The 23,769-nt window shown below is 46.5% G+C and overlaps 1 protein-coding gene across 3 annotated transcripts; it reads right to left on the bottom strand.

Annotated features, from left to right (window-relative positions):
- Positions 1-7,261: 7,261 nt before the first annotated feature.
- ODC1 (ornithine decarboxylase 1) lies at positions 7,262-17,670 on the bottom strand. Of its 3 annotated transcripts, none has more exons than XM_052809647.1 (11): positions 17,396-17,670; positions 14,258-14,403; positions 13,915-14,088; positions 13,573-13,745; positions 12,553-12,687; positions 12,314-12,395; positions 11,898-11,981; positions 10,420-10,582; positions 10,222-10,334; positions 9,724-9,938; positions 7,262-7,740 (listed from the first exon to the last, which is right to left on the bottom strand). In XM_052809647.1, exons 2-11 carry the CDS (start codon positions 14,357-14,359, stop codon positions 7,599-7,601), a joined length of 1,383 nt encoding a protein of 460 aa, XP_052665607.1. In that variant the 5' UTR covers positions 14,360-14,403; positions 17,396-17,670; the 3' UTR covers positions 7,262-7,598. The 3 variants fall into 3 exon arrangements, with proteins under 3 accessions (XP_052665607.1, XP_052665606.1, XP_052665608.1); XM_052809646.1 differs by lacking the exon at positions 17,396-17,670 and adding an exon at positions 14,576-14,681; XM_052809648.1 differs by lacking the exon at positions 17,396-17,670 and adding an exon at positions 14,568-14,625 and having other exon boundaries at positions 14,258-14,396.
- Positions 17,671-23,769: the final 6,099 nt, after the last annotated feature.

Here is a 23,769-nt window from a genome sequence, read left to right as displayed (position 1 = left end):
CCACCGAGGAGAAGGTATCTTTTCAGGTGTCTTCGTTTAGCTCACCCTTTCTGAGATCGTTGCCATAGCTGCTGCAGTACTTAGGGCCAGGACACGCAGCAGCTCGGCGGTCAAACCAGAGGAGGACGTGCCGGCTGCTGTCCCCTGCCCTCCGTGGCCGTGGGCCCGCATCCAGCGAGTGTTGTGGGGCTGCGCTCGCGGGGCTGCATCCTTCCACCCAGTGAGATTCACCTCCCCTGGGGGAAGACACCCTCTGTGCCCGATGCTGGCACGGACTTCGGACCCAGCAGATCTCCCACCACCCTGCCCAGTGTCCTAAACCTGAGGCTGGGAACAGGTTTCTGCTTTTGAAGCTGTTTGCTCCTTGCAATGTCTGTGGGTACTGCCTGACCCGGGAGGAGGAGTGAATGGCAGTCCCCAGGCTGACAGGCAGCACATTCAGCTGGGGACACGGGAAAACTGCTTCAGGAAGGTGAGATGCCACCTCGGGAGGGTCAGGGCTCTTGCGCGAGGAACCTTCTTTACCCCATGGAGCAGGATGGGGCTCTTTCCTTTGCTCTGACAGCCACACTGTGGCTTTGGTTTAGCATCCATTACCACTTCTCGCCACCGCCCTCCCCAACTTTTTTTGAGGCAGGAGTGGGTCCTCCCTCCTCAGTAGCTCCTTCAGAGGCAGCTGCCCAGTTTAGATTCATTTTAGCACAGGCACCTCACCGAGCAGAGCCCCCACCAGTAGGAAGGCAGCCGAGGAGCTGGTGGTGTTGGCAAAACTGAGGGGACGGCACTGTGGGGCTCAGCCCCACGGCCCTGCCGGACCCGCTGGGCAGCAGGGTGAGGATAAGCGCACCAGGATTGGAAGGGACTTTAGGAGGTCTCTAGCGCAAGCTCCTGCTCCAAGCAGGCTCAGCTGCAAGATCAGTCCGTGGTTGCTCAGGACTTTGGCCTGTTGGGTCTCAAAAGCCTGCAGAGGTGGCTGGCCAACCCCACCAGCAGCCTGGTCCCCTCCTGGCTGTCCTCACAGGGCAAGTTTCTCCGTGCACCCAGCCTGACCCCCTGGTTCCAGCTTGTGTCCGTCGCCACTTAGCAGCAATCCTGCAAAGTTGCTCTACAGAAGATGGCATAAATTGGTTCCATGGACTTACCCCCACCAAAAAAACCCCTGACAACAGTGAATGTAAATTAACCCCAGGAGCAGTAGAGGAGAATAAAAAACATCACAGAAATAGCTACTGGAAGAGCCAAGCCTCGGACTGGGCTCCAAGCAGGAAGCTGGAAGCTGACAGGACATTTGAGGTAACAGCCTTAATAAATTCATTTTGAAGTTTTCTGTGTATTAAAAACCTCAAATCCTTTGTTTCCCATTTCTGTGAACAGATGGGAAGGGAGCTTTGTTTGGTTGGGATTTTTTTTTTTTTGAGCTGTGCAATAGTTTAATTACTACTTTGTACATACTTTTTCTTTGTACTTTCTTATTTGCGTTTGTTCTCTCTAATAACATCTCGCTCACGTTGCGGTCTAACATCGGGAGTGTGGGATCATTCGGAAGCCTTCTCTCCTTTCTCCTGCCTTCCCTGGCTCCGACAGCCGGGGTTTTTGATGCTTTTTTTGAGCTGAGCTCCATCTTGTGGGCTTTTGCTTGGCTAATTAGTCACCACATCCTTATCTCGGAGAGGATCTCCCTTGGCCGCGGTCAGAGGAACACCCCCGCTTCACCTGCAGTCAGGTATAATCACCCACTGGGGGATGAAACCCACATGGCACAAGCAGATGAGTCCGATAGCACCTACCTCCCAGGGAATTTGGCGAGCCATCCTGGCAGGGTGCAGGAGGAATTTCCCTCTCCCAAATCGGCAGTCTCTATGGCAAGTTGGATTTTCTTTTGCTTTTCACTTTGGTCAGATGCAGTAATGGTTTAATGCCAGTTTTGACTGCAGGAAAGCAGGACAATTGTTGCTGAGAAATATTTATTGAGCTGTTACAGTGAAATCCTGTTGCTACTGATGAACTATAGTTAACAGCAAGTAACTGGAGTTTTTAAGCAGGAACATTTTTATCTAGCAACACAATTGATGATTTTCTTCTTGTCCTCACACTAAGGGCAGCAGCACCTGTTACCTTACTGAAAACTGCGTCCACGTTATCCTGGTCAAACATTGCAACTCCATTCCTTGCAAGAGTGCCAAACTAGAACTAGTGTTGTGTTCTTCCCACCTAGTGAGCTTAGTAGCCAAATATAAAAGGGTTATGCTTAAGCCCACTGAATGCCCAAATCCTGTTCTTCTCCCAAGGCTGGGAACTGCATTTTGAGGATGGATGAAATAATACCTGTGATTGCAAAGCACTTCTTTGGGAATCCTTCGTACTGAGCTGCTACAGTTGCCCTTTCTCAGCTTGTATGTGGTGCTTCCTGCATTTCCAAGGTACGTAGACTGACCCTGCACTTCCCCAGCAATGGTAAGGTGTTGGCAGCAACCAGCTGGGAGCACTGGTCTCTTTATATCACTGGTCTGGAAGTGCCTCTGCCTTTGCTTCCTCCCCTGAATTGCAGTGCAGCCTTGCTGTCTCTTGACCACTTTTTGGACTGGAATATGGCAGTTGGCTCTGTACCACAAAGGCAGCGTGAGCCAATTAGTCCTTTGCAAAGCATTCTGAGAGCATGAATTGAAGAGAGTATAACTGGATGGCACTTTTTTTGTGGGAATACTGTGGGCAAGACTGGGACCAGCTCCCTAAAACGAGGAAGAGGGAGGGTTGGTTTCAGTGTGCCAATGCTTTTGTCTTTAGGCACAGACTAACAAACTGAGGAATGCTGTTGCTGTAGTATGAGCATCAAGAAACACATGCAAACAAGGTTCTAATATTAGCTGGACGTTAGTGATATTTGCAAGACAACATGGACATACACAAGACTGCAGTGTCTGCCAGTGCTCAAGCATTTGCCTGTGAGGCGGGTGGCCTCTCCTTACTGAAATGGAGGGGATTCAAGGGGCCACCGTTGTTCATGCCCAAAGCACGAGTCCTCAGCCTCCTGCTGCAAAGGGCAACGTCTTGGTGGCTGTACCCCTCTGAACGCTCATCATCAGCTTTCCAGAAGCGGCACTGCTGTGGTTTAGCGGCTCTAAACACCTCCTGTATGCAGAGGACTACAAAAGCAGTTGAAGAGCAATAGCAAAGCTTGCCAAAATATAAAGTAATTAAGTCCTAGGCCCATATATGCTCCCTGTTCTCCATGTATCTTCAGAATAGTCAAATACAGTGTTTTAACTAGCTGAAGATGAATTTTAATTGGAGGCATTTGTGACATGGGTATCAAAACCAGACCATAGCCACTGAGATACCAACTGCCTTCAAACTGTAAAGAAAACCAGGTGATTCACGTCAAAACCAGGGACACTTCTCTGAAGTAAATTACTGTCACTTTTGGTACTGATCAGTGCTTATTTCAAGAGAAAATTAAAAATAATAATTAGTATTGCAATGATTGACGACCTTTTACTTTTTGACAATCAATTAACATACTTGTCTAAGCTCTTCTTGCAATACTTGTGGATAATGTTTTTGGTTGGTTTTTTTTGTTGTTTTGTTTTTTTTTTTGTGGAAGAGGGTTGGCTTTGATCTGGAAAGCAAACTTTCCATTTCAGTCTTGCTGCAAATTGATGCTGTGTTTAGCTACAAAAGATCTGTTTAAATGATACTACTTGTTGGGGGTGAGGTCTGTGAGAGGAAAGAGCTCTCCCTCCAGCTCCAGGTTTGTTCCCGGAGGAAGCTTTGCTCCTGCAGGTGGAGCTTTGGGTCCCTGCTCAGTGCTGCTCCTAGCTCTGGGTTAGCCTGCTGGTGCAAACGAGGCAGCAGACTTGCCTCTTCCGAGGGGATTCATGCACTGACACTGTTTGTCTGCAAGGCCTGTGTTGTAGCCTGCAAGTTAGCAGCTTAAGAATTAAATTGTGAGTTAAATGCTCATGCAATAACACAAGGGAAATCTGCCCCATGGTACACTCTGCTGTCAGCAACTTCCCCCCTCATCCCTTATTTCCTCTCAGTCTTCTCCTTTCACTTCAGTATTCTCCACTCTCTCCTTAACGTATTCCCACCTTTGATTTTCCATCTGATGTAATTTCAGAGGACCACTGTTTCTCAACTTTTTTTTGGTATATGAAACTACATTTGCAACAAAGGATGTCAGCTGAACTCTACTACAGGCCACGTATAGCCATAGGTGGACTTATGGAAGGTCTCAGCCAGACTTGTTTCAGACCTCAAATGGCTTCACAACTCGAGAAGAGAGGAATGGGGTGATGAGAAGCCACACCCTCTGCTCGAGAAGATGTCTTGGTATTTGCCTCAGATATTACTCTCTTTTTCTGAGAACAGACAACACCATCACCAGTGCCAGTGAGAGGAGTGACCGCCAGGGACATTAGGAGCAGGAATGCCAGTCTCTGCAAATGGTCCAGCGAAGTCCATGTGTCCACAGTGAGACAGACACAGCACCGTACAGAGCATGGTGAGGAAGAAGCAAGCTGAAAGGCACAGGCTATTTTTGTCTCCAACTTTGGTATTTGTTGAGCTAATTATAAGACAGATGCAGCTGATCTCAAATTTTTTCTGGCATGCAGCTCCTCCCTCCCTCCTGTATCAGACAAGCTTGCTCCAGGGAGGAATAATTAAGATGTGCAGTTAGAACAACTGCATTTGATCAATGAACATGGCAAAACAGAGCGAAGGCTTTGATGGCCCAAGGCTCAGGGAAGGGAGGTCAAACTAAACCATAGGAGTTCGCTGCTTGCTTTGTTACATCTTTGCTGTCCTACCTGGTGCTCCAGCTTACACTAGGAAACATATTACCCTAGTTTGGATGGCAGGGAATCCCCACTGTCACCATATGACCAATTCCTGTCACTTGGGGTACTTAAAATCAATTTAAAAAGTAGAAATGGGCCACTAAGATTCTATGGAAGCCAGGAGCAGGGCAGCTGTGAGATGAAGGATATATACTTGGTATCCCTAAGAGCAGAACATCTGCTCAGTGTAATCCAACTTAAAATGAGAAACTTATGTCTTGCTTAAAAACACACTGTCCTTACTGTAAAGATTTATTACTCCCACAAGTAATAAAAGTCAGCTAGCACACCCCCCCCTTTTATTTTTTTAACATGGAAGATGCTCAAGATTAAGTTCTTTTTAAGCACTTGATACTCTCCTTAGACATGGCTTACAGAGCACCAGCTGAAGCTATGACTTACCTGCCATGGGACAGGAAGGTAAAGAACTGAGGTCAGCTACATCTCTTCTAGGGAGCACCAGAAGTTAATCAAAATGATTATTAGCATGTTGCCACTGTCCTAGCCTCCAGCAGACAAACAGATTAATTTTTTTTTTTTTTTGAGACAAAAGCCAATGAAATAGCTAAAGCAGCCAGTCAAGTTAAATGCAGATCAAGAAACTAATTAGCAGCCTGCCAAATTCCTCTCAGAGAAGCTTACTAATTAGCTTCTACAAGTGATTGCCTTCAAACTACCTGCTGGAGATGGCCTCTGCTGGCTGTGAGGTAGCCAGACCATGCCACTTGCCCACCAGCACACTAGTTGCTAGTGCAGATATCATGTCAGGTCTCGCTACAGCCGTACTCAACCTTCTGGCTCAACCATCCACAGCCTTCAAACAGACAGGCTTAAAAAGCAGCTGCCTCTCCTTTAGACCACTGCAGCCTTTCCAAGAGTACTTTTTCTGCATACCTGTTAGGTTTTCTCCAGAGTTCAAATAAATACACTTAGCTCTCACAGGGCAAGATTTAGATGTGAAATGTTACAGTATTAACATTTGGTTACCATTCATTACTTTTGCTTTCATGCTAAGAATCATTTAAGTTTCCACATGAATTTGGAGAAGCTGAAAAACACCCTGGTTTGGCTGCAGGGAGTTTCCCTGAGATTAAGGCTATCACTCCACTACATGTATGTACTGCAGTTTGCACCAGTGTGGTTCAGTAGCCAAACAGCTGGCTACTGTATGCGTGAGAATAAAGGCAAGCACTATTTCAATCGCAAGTTTAAAGGCAGGAGTGAAGCAATTAAAGTAATTTTAAAAAAAGCTGCTGGGGATGCTTCAAGAGAATCAGGAATGAGGTACCATTGCTTCTGTTTACCCTACTAGTTCAGTTAGTGAAGTGTGTAGTCTCAGCTGAAAGCACAGAAGTTAAACATTGTCTTTCACAGCTGCTTGTAAGAAAACAGCTTTATTTCTCATCTTGCTAGGGCCACTATTTTATCAGCAGTGCTACCCTTGGATGAACCTTTAAAACTTAACACTTAGTCTAAGTTAGCTTAAGCTTTACATACTTATTCAATACATTAAGGTTTTCCTCTTTACACATCAGGCATTTGCTAAGGGATGCCTGCAGTCCAGGACCTTCTGGCAAACAGAACAGATCCAGATCTGGGCCTGATCAGTTTGTCAGAAACATTTGGCAATTTTAGTGCAACAAGTGGCAGCAGCCTAGCATCAGGTTAAATAGAAATCAGAATGCTGTACTCCAGTAAGCAGACTCGCTAATTTTATCAACACAGCCTGTATTAGCTCCTACTATTTACTACTTGGTGTCATCTATCACATTTAATCCAAAGTCAGAAGTTTAACAAGGTAGCATGTATTTTCATGACATTAAATAAGAGCTTCTAATTGTATTGCATGCAAAGGATGTGAAGTCCCATCTCTTATCATCCATTTTATACTAAAGCCCTAAGCAACAAGGGTAAGAGAGTAGTTGCCACCTACTAGTTAGCCACAGAGTTTCAGCTTCTTAAGTTTTCCCATAACATATTTTAATTGTCACATACATAACAAACAGCTTGTCAGTGGCAGCCATGGAGCCTGTGTTGTTTTCTCTCATTAATGACTAGATATGTTTAAATAGCCATCAGTCCTGGCCACAGCAGTTATAGACCAACATGAATAAAAATGGCACCACATTGAACATGCACTATGAAACTGTGTTAAGCCCATGTTCAATAGTGAAAGGCAAATGTGATTCCATGAGAATTTGCACAGTAGTTAACTTGTGATTAGAAAAAGCTGGACTATCAACATCTTAAAAAAGACACTACTTCAGTAAGTTGGGAGGGCAAAGGTAGGGGAGGAGGATGGCAATTGTGTTATTTATTAATAAGCTCTGTGCTTGCAGCACCTGCTCTGCCTTCATATATGCTATAAGAGCAATCCATGACTGCTTAATTCTCTACAGATTAAACAAAGACCAGACCAGTTATTTCAATATACTTTATTTTAAAACAGGTAGGTCACAAAACACTAACCTTAGCCCGTTCTGCCATACACAAGCTACAAATACTTGTTTGACAGTTGAGGGTCAGTCTTTAGTAGCATACATGAAAAGTGAATAAAAATCCATATAAAACAATATTCAAATAGTTTCCATAGGAACACAGATAATTGTGACCCATCTCCTAGTCATTTTTGTTGCATTTATACCAAACCTAAACTTTAAAAAAAACCACTTAAAAATTCTAACAAGAATTAAGTTAATGGTCCCCCAAATGCCCTAAATTCAATGACTAACCTTGCATTTAATTACTAAATATTACCTATACATTAATACTAGCTGAAGCACAAGTTGCTGGATATTCAATTCCGCTTTCCCAAGCACAAGAGAGTGGCAGACTAGCAACATCTTGCTCCTCCACTTCAGCTAGGAACCCTTGCTCCTTAATCTGCTGCATTAGTTGCCTAGAAAGAAAAAAAAGCAACAGTCAAAAGAGTATTTCACTACAATGTGCCAAGAAGCTGCTAAGCAAAGTATTTTTTTTACTGCTGAGGAGCATGAAATCAACTCTTTACTCATCTGCAATCTAGACAGTATCACCAGAGAAAAAAAAAAAAACCAAAGCAGAATCAATGCAGGTCACTTGTAGCTGGCAAGGCTTTAGGGCAAGTGCCAATACCAAGCTGGTTTCACGATTTCTGGGTAGGATCTAGATCTACAAAGGTGCATGTATACATCTGTAGCTACATCTGTATACCACACACTACAAGGATTTAATGATTTAGTAGTCATTAGTTCAGATTTCATACCTACATCACTGACTATCCCTTATCTCATACCTTCACATTCCTGGCTAACTTCAATCAAGTAAAAGTATGGATGACAGACTAGGAATGTAAATTTGCTGACCAGCGAGAACCACGTAACTCCTACCATACTCAGACTGGAGTTGTACTGAAAGACAAGCTCAGAAGAACTTCAGCTGACCGAGTTTTGGGACTTGGGTTATCTTTTACTATATGCAAGGCAACAAGTTGTGCTACTACATGGCTCCCCATATACTACTAGCTTCTACTTAGACATGTAGTCATCTTGCCCCTTATCTTCAGTTATCTAGCCACAAATTTAGTCATACACCTTTATATATGTAGATTACATTCCAAGAAGTTTTGCCTATGCTAGAAAGATCTGCACCATAACTTCATTGATACATCCCCCTCAGTGAAGGGCCAGCTTGTATATCACAGAATTCTCCTGCCAAAACAGAAAGTGCAGGGGGTCATGTAGGGCTGAAAGGGCTGTAACCTTGGATGATGGTTATGTCTGCATAATTAAGCTCAGTATGCCTCAGACCAAGTATTACATTTTCACAGAAACCCAATGCTATAGTGAAAAAGCTAATTATTCTTCTGCAGAGCCATTTTTAGTTCAATTAGACACAAGTTTGGAGTCTTATGGGAAATCTAAAAGCTTCATTTGGTTTGAGGAATGCTTCAATTGACAGAAGGTTTCACTAAAAGAAACAATACAAGCCTTGCTTATAGAGGCAAGGCTAGTAAAAGGATGGAGGGAGCTTCCTCTTACTTTTATGGCAGGAATTCCCCTGAACTTAACCTTTTTCTGGAAGTTTGAAAGCAACCCAATAGCAAAGTTAATCATGCTTTAGGGTAATACTGCTGCCCAAATGCTCTCTGCCAGTTTAGTAAGCAGGCTTCAATACAGAGGTAAGGACTTCTTCTTACAGGAAATCCCACTTTTATAGAAGATGCAATCTGTTAACCTGCCTTGCACAGAAGAGTATCTAGGTTACTTTAAAATACTGTTTAAGGTGCAGCTTTATGGTATCCTCATACTCAAGAGGTAGTCCTGCTTTCTTTGCTTACCTGTTTAATAACTTGCCATGGAGATCTGGCACTCTGCACTGAGCAATGAGCCAGAGCTCAACCTAAACCAGGGAACAGCCCTCAGACAGAGAGATCATATTGTGAAGCAGCACTGTTGAGTGTTCCTGTCTCCTGCAATCAGGATTCAGCAAGCCATCAACTTAGAAGACAGCACACTGTTAGAACTGTGATTGACTGGTCTAATTACTGGTCACAGTAGCTAACTGTAAAGAATCTGTAATGATTCTATATGTTGTGCAAGAGTGAAAAACACCAGCCAGAAGCCTAGCTTAGTGAAGACTCCTAACGTTATCCTTCTAAAAGCACCTCTCCCGAAAGAGAGTACACCAGAGAAAAGACTAACTGGTAGCGTTAGGATTGTTCTAAGCACACACAAAAACCTTCAGAGGCACTGCCTTCTTCCACACCACAAGGAGGTTTTCCAAGAGCAATGGCACCAAGACTATGGGCCCTGTTTGTTAAGGGGCAGCCAACTGACATGAGCTCTTCACTATAGTCATCTGTATCAAAAGAACTGATGGATCAAGATACTTAATTACTAACCATGCTGGTCTTGATATCACATAGTGTATTGTTGGCCTCTGGAATCCATTGAAAGTAGAAGCTGCTGCAACAGTATAGGCACCCATGTTTTCAAACAGGATCCAGTCACCAACTTGCAACTCTGGCATATTAAAACGCTCAACAATACGATCTAGGCCATCACATGTTGGTCCCCATATGCTGCAGGAATAGCAGCTGTCATCTGGTTTAGGCCGCTAAAGAAGAGAGTTGAGTATAATTAGACAATCAAAACAGCTTCCAGAAGTAATATCGTAATTAGTATAACATTCCACCTCACAAGGAAGAGGAAGAATAGCTGCTGCTTGCATGTCCTTCTCCACCCTTGGCTTTGAATTAATTCCACTGCATGCTTCCTAAGCCAAATGCCAAATTCTGGCGACATGAAGGGAGCAGTGAACTGAGAAGTGACTGCTGTGACATGGATTCTCCATTCTCCATTATACATGACTAGTATGTGATACTTCTGAATGAGCATACCTTTTGCAGAACTGGTTTAACATGTGCGTGATCATACAAGATGCAGTTGAATGATCCATAGACTCCATCATTCACATAGTACATAAGAGTTTTGTCATTTGCATCATCTTCATCTGGAAGAAGTTGAGAAACCAGTAAGAGAATGCTTGGAAAGAAACACAGTTGGCTAGATATAAGATTAGGTCTAGATTTACATACCATCAGAACCTGTTTGCTCCTTTAATACGATTTTTTTCGCAATGATGTTGACTGCCAGCGTGAATGCTGATGCAACATAGTATCTTCCCGGCTCTGCAATAATATTTATTCCAGAATCCAAAGGAAAGTATTTATCCAGTGCTGGGTTGATTACACTCGTGATCTAGGGAAGAATCAGTTGCCAATATTAGTACTTCAGCAGTTACTCAGGTGCTATTTCAGAAGTCTGAGATGGAGTCAGACTTTCATGCTCACAGTGATACACTGATCAAGTGTGTAATAACTATTTTCATATTGTAATCTCTATTCATTGCCTCTGCTTTATTTTCCTATTCAAACTTTTGTTTGGGATTAAGTTTGCAGAAAGCAACAAAAGCAGACATCACCTGCAGCTTAAATTTTTAAGTGATCAAACAGTTCATGTTTGAGTTTAAAGGAATTCTCCCCTACTAGACTCATTAAGCCAGCATTAAGGCCCTGCAAGTCCCCATGCTTCAACTTTAATTCCTAGTTCACTTGCAGTTCTGCTGATCATGCAATATTCTCCAGCTTACTGCATCCTAAAGAAGTCATCTCACAGTATCTTGAGAACACAGAATGCTTTGTAACCACCTTCGAAATTCAGTTGCCTTCATGAACAGAGTTATTTCCAAGTTCTGAAGTTATCAGTGATTATTAAGCTGCCCCCAACTGCAGCATGACTGCATTATACCATGGAGCCCAATGACAGCAACATTTGCTCTTGATGCTTCATGTAAGTCAATACTACACTAGGAGAAGCCAGCCTTCATTAAGAGGCATTATAAGTGAGGCAACATTAGCCCACATTATTAGCAGAAAACTCACTTTATGTAGCTTACTTGCTGTCTCCTTGTGTAAATATATAACATTGTTTAATGCAGCTTTAGACTGGCAGGTGCTCTGACAACACTGCTCTAAGTGGAAGTCCTATTAACACCCAGAGAATGTTTATCTTCTGAAAGCAGAAATATTTCTGTGCAAAAGCAGAACAGAGCCTGGAGAACTGATCAATTAAAAAACGATCCAAAAGCTGGCTCTAAACCAGATCAGACACTGAGCTAGTTTGCTACATCAATGCTCATGCCACCCAGCAGGGCCGTATGGGTTCAGAACTACTTTTTCACCCCATTTGGGAGCATCGTCAATCCAGATAGTCTGAAGTACAGCATCAACTGGAGAAATCTATGCCAGTAAGAATCAAGCCTACAATTAAAATTTGCTTTACAAGTTTGATATCTCTGCATGTTTATGCAGTCATTTAGCTATGTATCTAAGGAGTTCATCTGATCTTCAGTTTTCAGATTAATTCCCCTCTTTTTCTCTAAACTAAATTTCTGACCAAGCAGACAAGTTCTTACAAGTGTGTCTGCATACCAATATAAAAGCAAGATTTTGTTTACTCCAGATCAACATTCAAGAAGACTCCACAACCTAAGAAGTTCTTAGCAAAGCTATACCTCTTCAAATTTAAGCTTGACATCTTCAGAGCCAGGGAAGCCACCACCAATATCAAGCAGATACATACTGAAGCCAAGTTCAGCCTAAAATGAGATTAAGGGCAACACTGTTAAGAAAGCAGTACTTAGTTTATCATTTTAGCTTAAAAAGCAATATAAAGTAATTTCATTAACACTTGGAACAGAGCTAATTCATCATGTTCAAGTAATAGTCACTTGAGTTTGAGCTGCTGTTTTTAGCACATCATAGGTGAGTTTTGCAGAACTGGTCAAAGTAAGCCCTGGTGACCTCAAAAATTCCAACAACATGAAATTAGCAACTTAGCTAGCTTTAAACCCTGTAACGGTTTTACATTTGATTCAGTTTTGCCACAACAGTTGAGCAGTAGTTCCAGAGAAAGTAGAACTAGACTTACTCCCATATCAAACACACAGCGGGCATCAGAAATGGCTTGAACAAAGGTCTCTGGGTCTGTACATCCACTTCCAACATGGAAACTACAAAGAGATACAAAATATCGGTTGCTATTTGGCAAACTAGTCAAGAAGTTCATACAAAACTCAAGTCACCATACGCAAAGGCATCTCTATTGTCAGTCAGACCATTTAAAGAAATCTTATTTAATATGACTGTATTTTGATGTTATCAACTCACCTAACTCCAATGATGGCAAGGTCAAGTTCTTTTGCACGCTCCAGAAGAAGCCTGCTAGTCTTAAGCGTAGCTCCAAATTTAACACTCAGACGACAAACTGCTTTGGAGTCATCAGTTGTAATGCGCAAGACTAACCTAGAAATAGGAAAAAATGAGGGTTTAAGTTCCAGTATAAAAGACATCATTATCAGGCACATATATCCTTAGAATGAGACTGAGCTTAAACACAGAAGCGTTTGTCCTGGTTTCGGCTGGGATAGAGTTAATTTTCCTTCCAGTAGCTGGTATAGTGTTATGTTTTGGATTCAGTGTGAGAAGAACGTTGATAACACACTGACGTTTTCAGTTGTTACTAAGTAGTGTTTATACTGAGTCAAGGATTTTTCAGCTTCTCATGCCCAGCCAGCAAGAAGGCTGGAGGGGCACAAGAAGTTGGGAGGGGACACAGCCAGGGCCAGCTGACCCAAACTGGCCAAAGGGGTATTATTCCCTACCATGTGACATCATGCCCAGTATATAAACTGGGGGGAGGAGTTGGTCTGAGGGGGATCGCTGCTCAGGAACTAACTGGGCATCGGCTAGCAAGTGGTGAGCAATTGCATTGTGCATCACTTGTTTTGCATATTCCAATCCTTTTATTATTATTGTAATTTTATTATTATCATTATTAGTTTCTTCCTTTCTGTTCTATTAAACTATTCTTATCTCAACCCACAAGTTTTACCTTTTTCCTTCCGATTCTCTCCCCCATCCCACTGGGTGGGGGGAAGCAAGTGAGCAGCTGCATGGTGCCAAGTTGCTGGCTGGGGTTAAACCACGACAGCTTTCCTGTCTGTCTCTTCCTAACGTGCTAGTGCCAGTAAGCTATACAGGATTAGACTTCACTGGCTAAAAATAGGTTTATTTTCTCATAATTTTGCAGCCCATCTTCACTAATGAAGAACAAGTTTCAGATAACAGCAGATGTTTCCATAACTTGGGAACCCAAGAAAGAATTATAGAACAATTAGCATAACTTACTTGGCTTTTGGATGAGCCCTTGCAACTTTCATTAGTTCTACTTCACTATCAAATGTCATCATCTGCACACCACTGCTGGCAGCATGTTTGATTTGAGATACTTGTTTGCAGGGATTTGCATATATTATTCGCTCAGGAGGTACACCAATGCTCTGTACCAGCTGTATTTCCGTCTGAAGAAAGAACAGATTACACTTGTGAAAGATTTCTAGATGGGTGATCAGACTAATCAGTACAACAGAAGTTACAGCACTTGGTTATGCTTAATTTTATATGAACACATCTTGTAAAGCTGAACATACACTAACATCACAGATCAGAACACAGTCATCAAGATCTTACCTTACTGGCGCAATCAAATCCTGCACCAAGAACAGCAAGTGTCTTCACTACAGCTTTGCTGTCGTTACATTTTACGGCATAGAAGGGGGTTACCCGAGGAAGGGCTTTATGCCATCGCATGTGCTTCTTTACAATATCCCCGAGGTCAGCAACATAGAAGGCATCTTTATCATCCTAGAGCAAATACACATCTTAAAGTTACAAACAATAGATAACAGGATAAGCCTAGAGGTCAGCATCTGAGCAGGAGCCTGCCTTGCAGAAAATCTGCAAAGCCAACTTGTTCCATTATTTTATAAATTTGTAGCATCACGAAATGCAGTCATTTTCCTACCATACTTACAGAAGATGACACTTCATTTATTTTTTGGTCAAGGATATCCTTGGCAGTAAAGCCTTCGTCAAGGAAGGTGAATTCAAATTCTTCATTGCTGAAGCTGCTCATGATTTCCAAGATTTCAGCTTTATGTGAAAGGATTTAAGTACAAACTGTTGATGCAAAAATAACATTCATTACTTCATTTAAATTCATACAGTTTACATTCAACTACTTCACTTAAATTCATATAGCCACTATATGACCACTACATTGTGGTCATATAATTTACAATTATACGATTCCTACAGTGATCACCAATAGCAGCATAGATTAGGAACTTACAGAGATGACAGATCAGATTTAATCAGAACCAAGGAGGCACTCCACAAAATCTTGCTAGCTTGAAGGCAAGTTCTCCTCTGTTCAGCAACTGTATGATGTACTAAACCTATTCAAAGAAAAAAAACAACACCACCTCAGACTAATAATATCTGACTATTTATATACGTCCCTGCAAGTTTACACTGTCTTCCTTCACCTCCACATTGGAACTGTTAATATTATGGCAGTGTCAACATAGTTACCACTGTTGGGTTTTTTTTTTGTAAAAACTCTTAAGCACTATTGTAGCTCGCCAGTTTCTGGGAAAAAGGGTTTACATGTTACTACAGACAGAATCTGCAGATGTTACTGACTTCTGAGTAGTAACAACTCTCACTAGGTCAGAGCCAGTTGAATATCTGGATTCTCACTGCAGTTCAGACTATGCATAAACCAGCCATGAGATCAGGGCTTTCCTTCAAGTTGCTCTGTTGGTGGTTAGAACTTCCCCGTTCTACCCATCACCCCCAGGCTACATGAAAAGAAAACCTCAGCTGTCAGGAGTGGCAGATACACACTAAGAGTGGTTCCTAACTGTGGTCTGCAAAGTCTTAACAGTGATCCCAATTAACACCTTATAGCAGGATTTTACAGTATTCCATAACAAATCTTCATTGTTAACAGGAATCTACCAGCCAAGTAGGAAGTCCCTTGAGAACCAGAACTAAAAGGCAAAAGCACATTCCTCTGCCATCCAAGACCTATGAAGTCCATGGCAAAGCGTATGGGTCATCCTTTTACTGGGTAGTCCAAATAAAGAATGACAGTCTCCATTAAGCTGTTAACTCAAGCAGAAGTGTGTGCTACCTTTTAAAGACCTCAGCATTGCAAGTGACTCACAGGGAAGATATGGTTTCATGTAACCAGGTCTAGCCTTCTGCTTCTCTCGGCACTTTTTACACTCAATCTAGTCATACAGATTTGGACCGAAGATTATACAAATGCTAAATTATTCACTAATCTTTACTTACATCGCTGTTCCCTCTATTTTCAAAAAGGCTGTTTATAATAACATATGAAAAAGAACATGTATTTTACAGCCGTTACAGATTAACAAGGTTCTAAGACCAACAGAATCATTGGTTCCATACACTGTGTATACTAAAGTCCATTAAACTTTATCTACTGAAGGACTTTGAAAAGTCAGTGCTTATACAACTTCATTTCAGCCTTCAGAAACATACGGCACCTGAACTGCCAGTGTCAAGAACCACTTTGCATCTTTTTGATCGATTCTCACTTACCAGAGACAAACCAGATTTGAGATTCAAACTAGATTAAGCTTTAACTCTAATGAAATAAAAGCCAACAATCCACCGAGCCTCATTCTCCCCCTGCTCTCATTCACATGCAGCGTTAATTCTCCCAGAAGCTGGATTAAAGTGTCCTCTTAAAAGCCTCTTTGAAAGGACCTTAAGAAACAGCAAATTAAACACTTCTCAGGAAGCTGTCTGTTACTGAAGAGAAGCAGCATCTTACGGTAGGACAATTTCAACGAGATGCTGCAGCTTTGCAGAAAGCGATTCAGTGAATTCTAGCTGTGGTTAAGTGAACACCATCCGGAAGAATTTAGTTTATCCTCCCCTCTGCACAGACCTGTATGAAAAGCACTCTTCCTATTAACCTGTAAAAGGGGAATTACTTTTGCTGGTCACAGCAGACTTTGTTAAGAAGTTCTTGCAAGCTTTCCATCTCCACCTCATTGCACAATTTTAACTACAGAGTAATTACAAAGAATATAGGCAGAACATGATCACGTAGATGCAAATTGTAGCCTCCGAGTGTATATTTCTACTTGGACTGTGTGCAAAGCGTCTGCAGCTTCCCAGAAGAAAGGCAATTTCTGCTCGTTTAGAAGCTCTTCTCCAGAACATTCCCTTATTCGGGAGCTGTATTTAGACACAGCTGAGTCATACCTGCAGGCTCTGTACTCAAATACCAAAGCTGCGTCTAGAAAGGGCGCCCGAGGCGCTCCTGACCCTGGAGTCCTGGAGCTAGCAGATCGCGGCTGACCGCTACCGGGAAGGGAACGGCTAGCCGCCCTACTCTGGCGGAGGGTCCTCCTGCCTGGAAGCCCGGGTGGTCCCTTACTCGAGTCGGCTACCTGGCTCGGCTCGGGCCGGGCTGCCCGACCCGGCCGCGGGGCACCCAACGCTCCAGCCCCCGATGCCGAGGCCTCCCGAGGAGGCATTTCGGTTTGCCCTGGCAGACGCCTTTATTAAAGCCCCCTTCGCCTTGCAGCTTGCCCCCCCCCCCCCCCCCCCACCGCCGAGACCCCCGGGGGGACGGGCGCTCCGCGGAACCGAGCGGCTCCCGCCTCGGGGCAGGGAAGCCGCTCCGCGCCAGGCCGCCTTGCGTAAGCGTAAGGGCGGGCAGGGGCGCCCCGAGCCATGTTCCCGCCGCGCACCTGCCTCTCCCCACCCCGGAAAGAGCCCGGCGGCCACGGCGGAGCCGTCCCCTCCCCCGCTCCCGGGACGCGCCGCCAACACCTCCCCGGGCAAGCCGCCGCCCGGAGCCTGCCGTTCTCCCCACCCGGCCCTCGCCCCGCCGGGGCGGGGGATTCCCCGGGCGCGGAGGGAGGCCCCCCCCGTGCCCGGCGGCAGGAGCCGGCGCCCAGCCCGGGCCGCTTTGGCAGCGGCCCCGGAGACACGTGGCTCCGCGCCGGCCGGCTTCCGCCGCCGCGCGCGCCTGCCCCGCCGCCCGCCCCGGCCCCTTCCGCTCCGCTCCGCTCCCCGCCGCGGCCCGGCCCGGCGCGGCGCACCCCGCCTCGCCTCGCCTCACCTCGCCTCAGGCGGCGGCGGCGGGAGCTGCCGTCAGGCCTCGGCGGCGGCCGGTCCCCTCGCTCCGAGCCGCTTCCTCCTCCTCCGCCGCCTCCTGCGAGCCGGGCGCGGTGCGGGGAGCTGGGCGGGAGGCGCCCTGCTGCCGCCTGAGGAGGAGCGGGGCCGGCGGAGCGAGCGCGGCGCCGCGGCTGACAAAGCTTCGCCACCGCCGCGGCGCTCCTATATATAGGGCAGCCGGCGTCGCTACGGCAACGCACCAGCTCAAACCAGCCCCGATCGGCTGGGACCGGGTAACGACTCCGGCCAGCCGCTATTGTGACGTCGGCGGCGAACACGCGCCGGGCGCGCCACGCCCCCCCCCCGCCCCGCCCGCCCCGGCCCCTGCCGTGCGCTGAGCGCGTCGGGTCTCTGCAGCGGGGCTCCGCCGCGGCGCCCGGGTCCCCTTCCTTCCCCCGTGGGGCCCGCACGGTGCGGGGGCCCGCAGGGTGATGAGGGCGATGCCAGCCCTGCCGGCTGCCGGCAGGTGCAGGGGCCTCGCCGCCCCGGCCCCCGCGACGGCACCCCTGCGCGGCCTGCGTAACGTGGGAAGGCGGCTGCGGGAGGCCGGGGGAGTCCGGCTGCGAGCGATGCTTTTGGCAGATGGCGGAGGAAGGAAACGCTGGGCCAGGGGACCCGGAGCGTCATACCCGTGGTGTCAGCGGGGCGACACTCTGGAAGCGTTTGTCCCCCGCAAAGCCGTCCGGTTTGCGCCGGCACTGGCTGCTGCCGGCAGCGGTGCTGCCCCTGCCTCCGTCCCTGCCCGCCGAGGTTGGTGTCCAAAGCACTTCCCATAACACTGACCGTCGTTTTTTCCTTTGCTTCTGCTTTGACGCTGATGCCTGTTTCCGCTGTAAGGTTATTTTGTCTCCCCGCGTGCTGGCTTGTTTAAAAAATGAGCTTTGGTGGAAGTCGTAAGCAGGTATAAATTGCACGCTTCTCTTAACCCGTTTCTGTTTTAGCCCTGAACGACTGCGCTTTCTGCCCTCGCCGGGACAGGTGCTTTCAGCCCCTCTCTTTAAAAAGTTCAAGTCTTACCGCATGGTGGACGCAACCCCGTGGGGACTGAGTCCCTGTCCTGTCGCTGTACGTGGGAGCTCTGAAGGATGGGGCTGCCCTTGCCATGCCAAAAAGGGGATTTTTACACCCTGCCAGCTCTGGGGCATTTGGAAGGAAGGCAGGAAACTTTTCTGCAGCCCACACTGCAGGTCAGAGCTCAGGGTGCTCCTGCTCCCCACCTCCAAATCACCGGTGGCTATTTTAACTAAAAGCTAATGGCTTTCTGAAGACAGAGACATTTGGCTGGCCCCTGCCCTTCTGCGGAGCTGGCGGGTGGGCACCACACCGTGGGGAAAACCCTCGGCCCTGCGTGGGGAAAGGTGATGGGAAACGCCGGCTGCTGTGGGCTGCGGGATCCTCTCGTGGAGGTACCGAAAAGGCTGTGCCCACCGGCCTCAGAGGTCCCGTCCTCCCACCTCTCCCACCGAGCCCAGCTGGAAAACCCACCATATTTCAGGCAGAAGCGGATCAATGGGATGTCCTTGTCCCCCCGCCCCAGCCCCAGCTGTCGGAGCTGGGTTGGGGGCTAAGGCTGGGGCTGCAAAAGAATCCCTTGAAGGAGTAAAATAAAGGAAAACACCAAGATCAAGCAGATAAGAAACAAAAGGCGAGTTGGGCCACAGCCAAAAGAAATGTCTGGGGACAGAGCTGGCTTTGGTTAAAATAATTAAATGAAAGAAGGAACAAAAGCCCCTAAAAGATTTAAAAATATATTTTGTGTGTGTGTATGTGGCCACACACACAGGCACGAGTTGGAGAAGGTTTTCTAAATAACGGCAAGCTGGCAGTGGGGAAAACTGTCCCAGTGCATAGCATCCACATCAGCTGCTCCCCAGGGCACTACCTTCCCTCGACAGCTATTCCTGTCACTGCACGAGGGTTGCCTGTGCTGAGCTAACTCATCAAAAAAACAGAGGAGGTTCACACGACCTCCTCTGCCAGTTAACGGGGCAAAGAACAGGGCTCGCAAGCCTCTAGATTTGACTCTGTGGGCAGCAGATGCAACTTAGGTGTTGGAAAAGCTGCCGGAGAGGGAAGCGAAGGGCTGTGCCACCACCGCAGGAGCCCAGCTACTCGCTGAGCTGGCAGAAAAGCAGGGACTGAGGCCGGGATGGGGACAGTGGCCATCACCCGACCCCAGCGCTCGACCGCGTCGCCAGTGCTGGCCGTTGTTCCCCCTTCGCCTTCTACCCTCTGGCTGGGGCTGAAGGAGAGCCTGCAGCTCCATCCCCACCGGGGTCTGGGTCAACCGACCTCAGCTGGGGCAGGAGGGCAGCTGCCGGCGCGAAGGTGCCACTCAGATATGGATGTGAGACAAGACGGAGCCGTGCTTGCGCCTGGAGAGGGAAGGCTGGACTGCTCCGAGGGAAAGAGGCAGCAAGAACAACCACAGGGTGCAATTATCTGAGGAACTGACGCATTCGTTAGCTGTTTGCGGGTGATTAATAGCGATGTTATATCAGCTCCTCAAAAGGATGGGATTACTGAAATATTTTGTCCCCCTCAGAGTTTTTGTCTCTGGAGGCTCCTTGAGAGCTGCTGGTGGCAAGGACTGGCTGTGAGGAGCACGAGGTTTGTGGGAGGTCTCCCAGTACGGGGAGGGAAGGGGACTGGACTTGGGTCACCATGCCAGACAGCCAGGGACAGCCTTCAGGCACGTCAGGCGAGAGCAAGGAGTCACATCCTTCGCTGCCCATTTTCTGGCTAGTGCCCTGACTGCTCTGAAGGACGTGAGGAGCTGCACAGGTCCACGGGTGACAGGAGAAGAGCAGATCCTGGGTCTGAAGAGCTGGGAGATGCTCCTGCAGCTCCTCGCAAGTCACCGCCAGTCTCAAACTACCTTACACGAAGCAGTTGCGTGGGCCAAAAATGTCTTCCAGAAGAGGGCACTGGAAAAGCATCTGTTGACAGGAGACTGGCCACATCTTCCTGATGTTTCCCCTCCTCGCTTTCTCTCCAAGCAGGGCCCTTGCTGCCGGGAAGGGACAGGGGACGGGGAGGACTGTCCGGCTGCCCTGTACCTGTCAGTGTCTCCTGCATCTCGCAGCAGCAGCAACCTGGTGGTCCCTGGTCCTGCTGAGGGATGGGTCTCCTGCCTCTTGCAGACCCCCGAATTTGGGAGGAGCTGGGGCCAAGCTCCAGGTTCCCACAGCTGCTGGCCGGGCAGTGAGAGCTGCCCAGCGGGAGAGGGACAGGCTCCCCGGCCAGCACCATCACAGCCGCTGGAGGAAGCCTCGAGGTAATGCCTGACATTTCTCGGCTGCTTGCTTTCCCTCTGAGGCTACCCAGGGGCTTTGCGCTTCTTAAGAAATTAAGCCTTCTGACAGCTCACGGAGGTAAGTTAATAGTACCTCCACTTTACGGGTGAAAAAGTGGTGCAGAGGGAGACTCAGTGCTTTACCCAGGATTGCGGAGGGTAAAATCCAGATTGGGGTGTGCCGAGCTGCAGACCTGTGCAAGGTGGAGATCCTCTGCAGGCTGCGGGACACAGCACACATGCATGGGGGACTCCTGTGGGGCTACCTCTGGCTCTCTTGGGGCAGCAACTCCTCACTCCCTTTCAGTTTGTTGGCCATTGCACAGAGGAAAAAAGCTATAAATTGTCCCTGTCATTCAAAAAGACCATTAGAGGAAACAATATATTTCCAGGATACATTTTTGCCATCTTTTATTACATATTTTCAAGGTGTTTGAATGCAGTTTCATGCCACTCAATGCTGCAAATGTGATGTTGCATATTTCTGAGTCAGAGCAACAAATTAAAATAGCTCCTTACAGTGGCTAAACTAAAGGAGATGGAGTGACAAAAACCTTGTGAAGTGACTGGAAAGCTTTGCTTTGCAGCTCAACTGCAGAAATGCTTACGTTTCTGTTTTCTAACTTGCCTTTTTTAGGAGAAAGTAGCCCCAGTATGTTCAAAACGAGTCATTCACAGACACATGCCATGAGGTGAAGCACATAACTCTGACATTACAGCACCAGTTTTGTGTCTGAGGCTTTTCCAGTCCTTCACATTTACAGATTTGAGATAAAAAAAAAGAAATTGAAAGAAGTCAGTGCTCTCATATGCATGTTGTTAAATATACTTGATACAGCAAGGTGTTTGAGTATCATCATCCTCTGTATGAGCTCAGCTCCCACCAGAGGTGAGCCAGATCATAAGATTTGGCTCTAGCTTTTGTTATATTTAATACATGGATTCTATAGGCAACATATAATGGTGTAATGGAGTTTTAAAATACTTTGTATTTTAATAGACTCTTCATCTCATCTTGCTCTCAATGAAGACAATGTCAAAATTCTCTGAGAGTCAGGAAGAGTGAGAAGAGCTCTTCCAAACTCTTGAGCATTAGCTTGAAAAGCAGAGGTCATCCTGTACCATGGGATCAATGGAGAGGAAACCATGGAAGTGACAGAGGGATTTTGTGTGTGCAGGCAGCAGAGTGCTGTTTACACCAGAAAGTGGGGAGGCAAAGGCCAGTCCTGCTAGCACAGCACTGCCGTGTTCAGCCTGTAGACTGCATCTCTCTCTCATGTAGAGGACTGTCTTCTGCCATAGTGAAGGCATTGCTGGGTCCAAGGGGCATTGCTGTCACCCATAATTCACGGCCAGCTTCTGAGTCCGCTGCGGGCAAGACCTTGATTTATTCCAGAAGCAGCCTGAGAGTTCGAGCGGGTTTCAAGTTTTGAGTGAGGAAGCATTTGGTGCTTGTAAGCATATCAAGCATCAGATGACCACTGATGATGTCAGTGCTGGATCTGACCCCTGTATGCGTCTTGTCTGGCACATGCTGCAATGGCTGCTCAGAGAGGAGAATGCTGTTTGACAAGGAGAGCAGCAGCAGGACCTGAAATATGCCAGAAACTGCAGAAGTTAACACTTTGCAGATTTAAATATGAAGAACTCTCCCATCGATCAGATCTTCAGGTGTTGCGCAAACACAGTGAGGTTACAGACCGCTCCAGCAAACTTGCAATTGCTGGTGGGAAGTTCAGTGCACGACGTGAGGAGGCAGGGGACGACGGCAGCCCGTGGCACGTGTTGGTGAGCAGAGCCCAACCCCGTTAGGACTTTGTGTGTGCATGTTGCACATACTGACATTTTTTCACAAAGGTTTGTCTTCTGGTTAACGTATGTCTCAGTGCAGAGCCCTGAGTACACACTAATGCTTTGTGGTAAAAGTAAGGACAGCTGGAAAGCTTAGTGTCTTGGTTTTCACCACAGCCTTCATCTGACTTTTACTGTCTTCAGATAGACAAGTGACAGGAATATGTAGGACATCTTTTTCTCTTACAGTAATGCAAAATATAAGAAACTCATCAGAAGTCAGCATGGTTTCCTGGGGTTTATGGCAACATTAGGCTTGAGTTATCATCTCCGGTAGGAGGAACTGATGATGATATTGAAGGGTAGAAGTGAATATATTGGATAGTGCATCAAATCTGTGTCAGGCCCCAGAATATTTGGAGGAAAAAAAGAGACAAGTGTAATATTTAGAAGATTATAAATTCTGGATATGTTAAACATGACAACTCTTCATTCTCTTCTGTGATAATACTAGGTATATATCATGTAGCAGACTGCTTCCCAGACTAACTGAGAACTTCTGAAGGTTTCCATGTCAGGGGAAGGGAATAATACAGTAGGTGGATCATACCTTCTGCTCCTGGAAAGGCTTTCATGCAACAGAAATCTTTTGAGACTACACAACAAATGGTAGAAGACTTTGAAGAGGTAGTGTGTTGGTTCCTTAATTTTAATTCATCTTCAGGGGGATGTAAGAGTTGCAATCTCACCTACACAATACACACTGCAAACAGCCATGAAGCAACACCTCACAGCTGAAAGCCTCACGTTTTGGATTATGATTGCAGTTTAATTCAGGATTAGTTTAGTCTGGTGAAGAGCAGTTTAAGAGGTGACTAGCTGAAGGGTAGCTACAAAGATGGTGCAAAACTCTTCTCAGTATTGCCAGATATTATCACAAGGAGCAATGGCCATAAATTGTGGCATGGGAGGTTCAGGTTGGACATCAGGAGAAACTTCTTCTCCAGGAGAGTAGTGAAGCCCCGAGACAGAGGTGGGGTGGCCATTCTTGAAGATTTTCAAGCTTAAGCTAGAAAAAGCCATGGCTGACCTGATCTGATGCCTGGTTATAGTCCTGCTTTGAGGGTGAGGTTGGACAGGAGACCTCCTTTCCAGCTGGAGTTTCTGGCTCTGCATTCAGGTAAGCCCATGGGGGGTGCAAACAAACTTCACGACATTTTTCTGACTCTATG

The sequence above is a fragment of the Harpia harpyja genome, chromosome 15 (genome assembly GCF_026419915.1).
Source record: "Harpia harpyja isolate bHarHar1 chromosome 15, bHarHar1 primary haplotype, whole genome shotgun sequence".
Lineage (NCBI taxonomy): Eukaryota > Metazoa > Chordata > Aves > Accipitriformes > Accipitridae > Harpia > Harpia harpyja.
Note: the sequence above shows the minus strand (reverse complement) of the source record. Positions and strands in the feature narration are given on the sequence as shown.

Coding starts and splice junctions, on each gene's coding strand:
- ODC1 (XM_052809647.1), bottom strand. CDS start 14,359: ATGAGCAGCTTCAGCAATGAAGAATTTGAATTCACCTTCCTTGACGAA. Junction 11,982..12,313: donor GCTGTGTGTTTGATATGGGA/GTAAGTCTAGTT, acceptor ATCTCATTTTAG/GCTGAACTTGGCTTCAGTAT. Junction 10,335..10,419: donor GGAGCAAACAGGTTCTGATG/GTATGTAAATCT, acceptor AACTTCTTCCAG/ATGAAGATGATGCAAATGAC.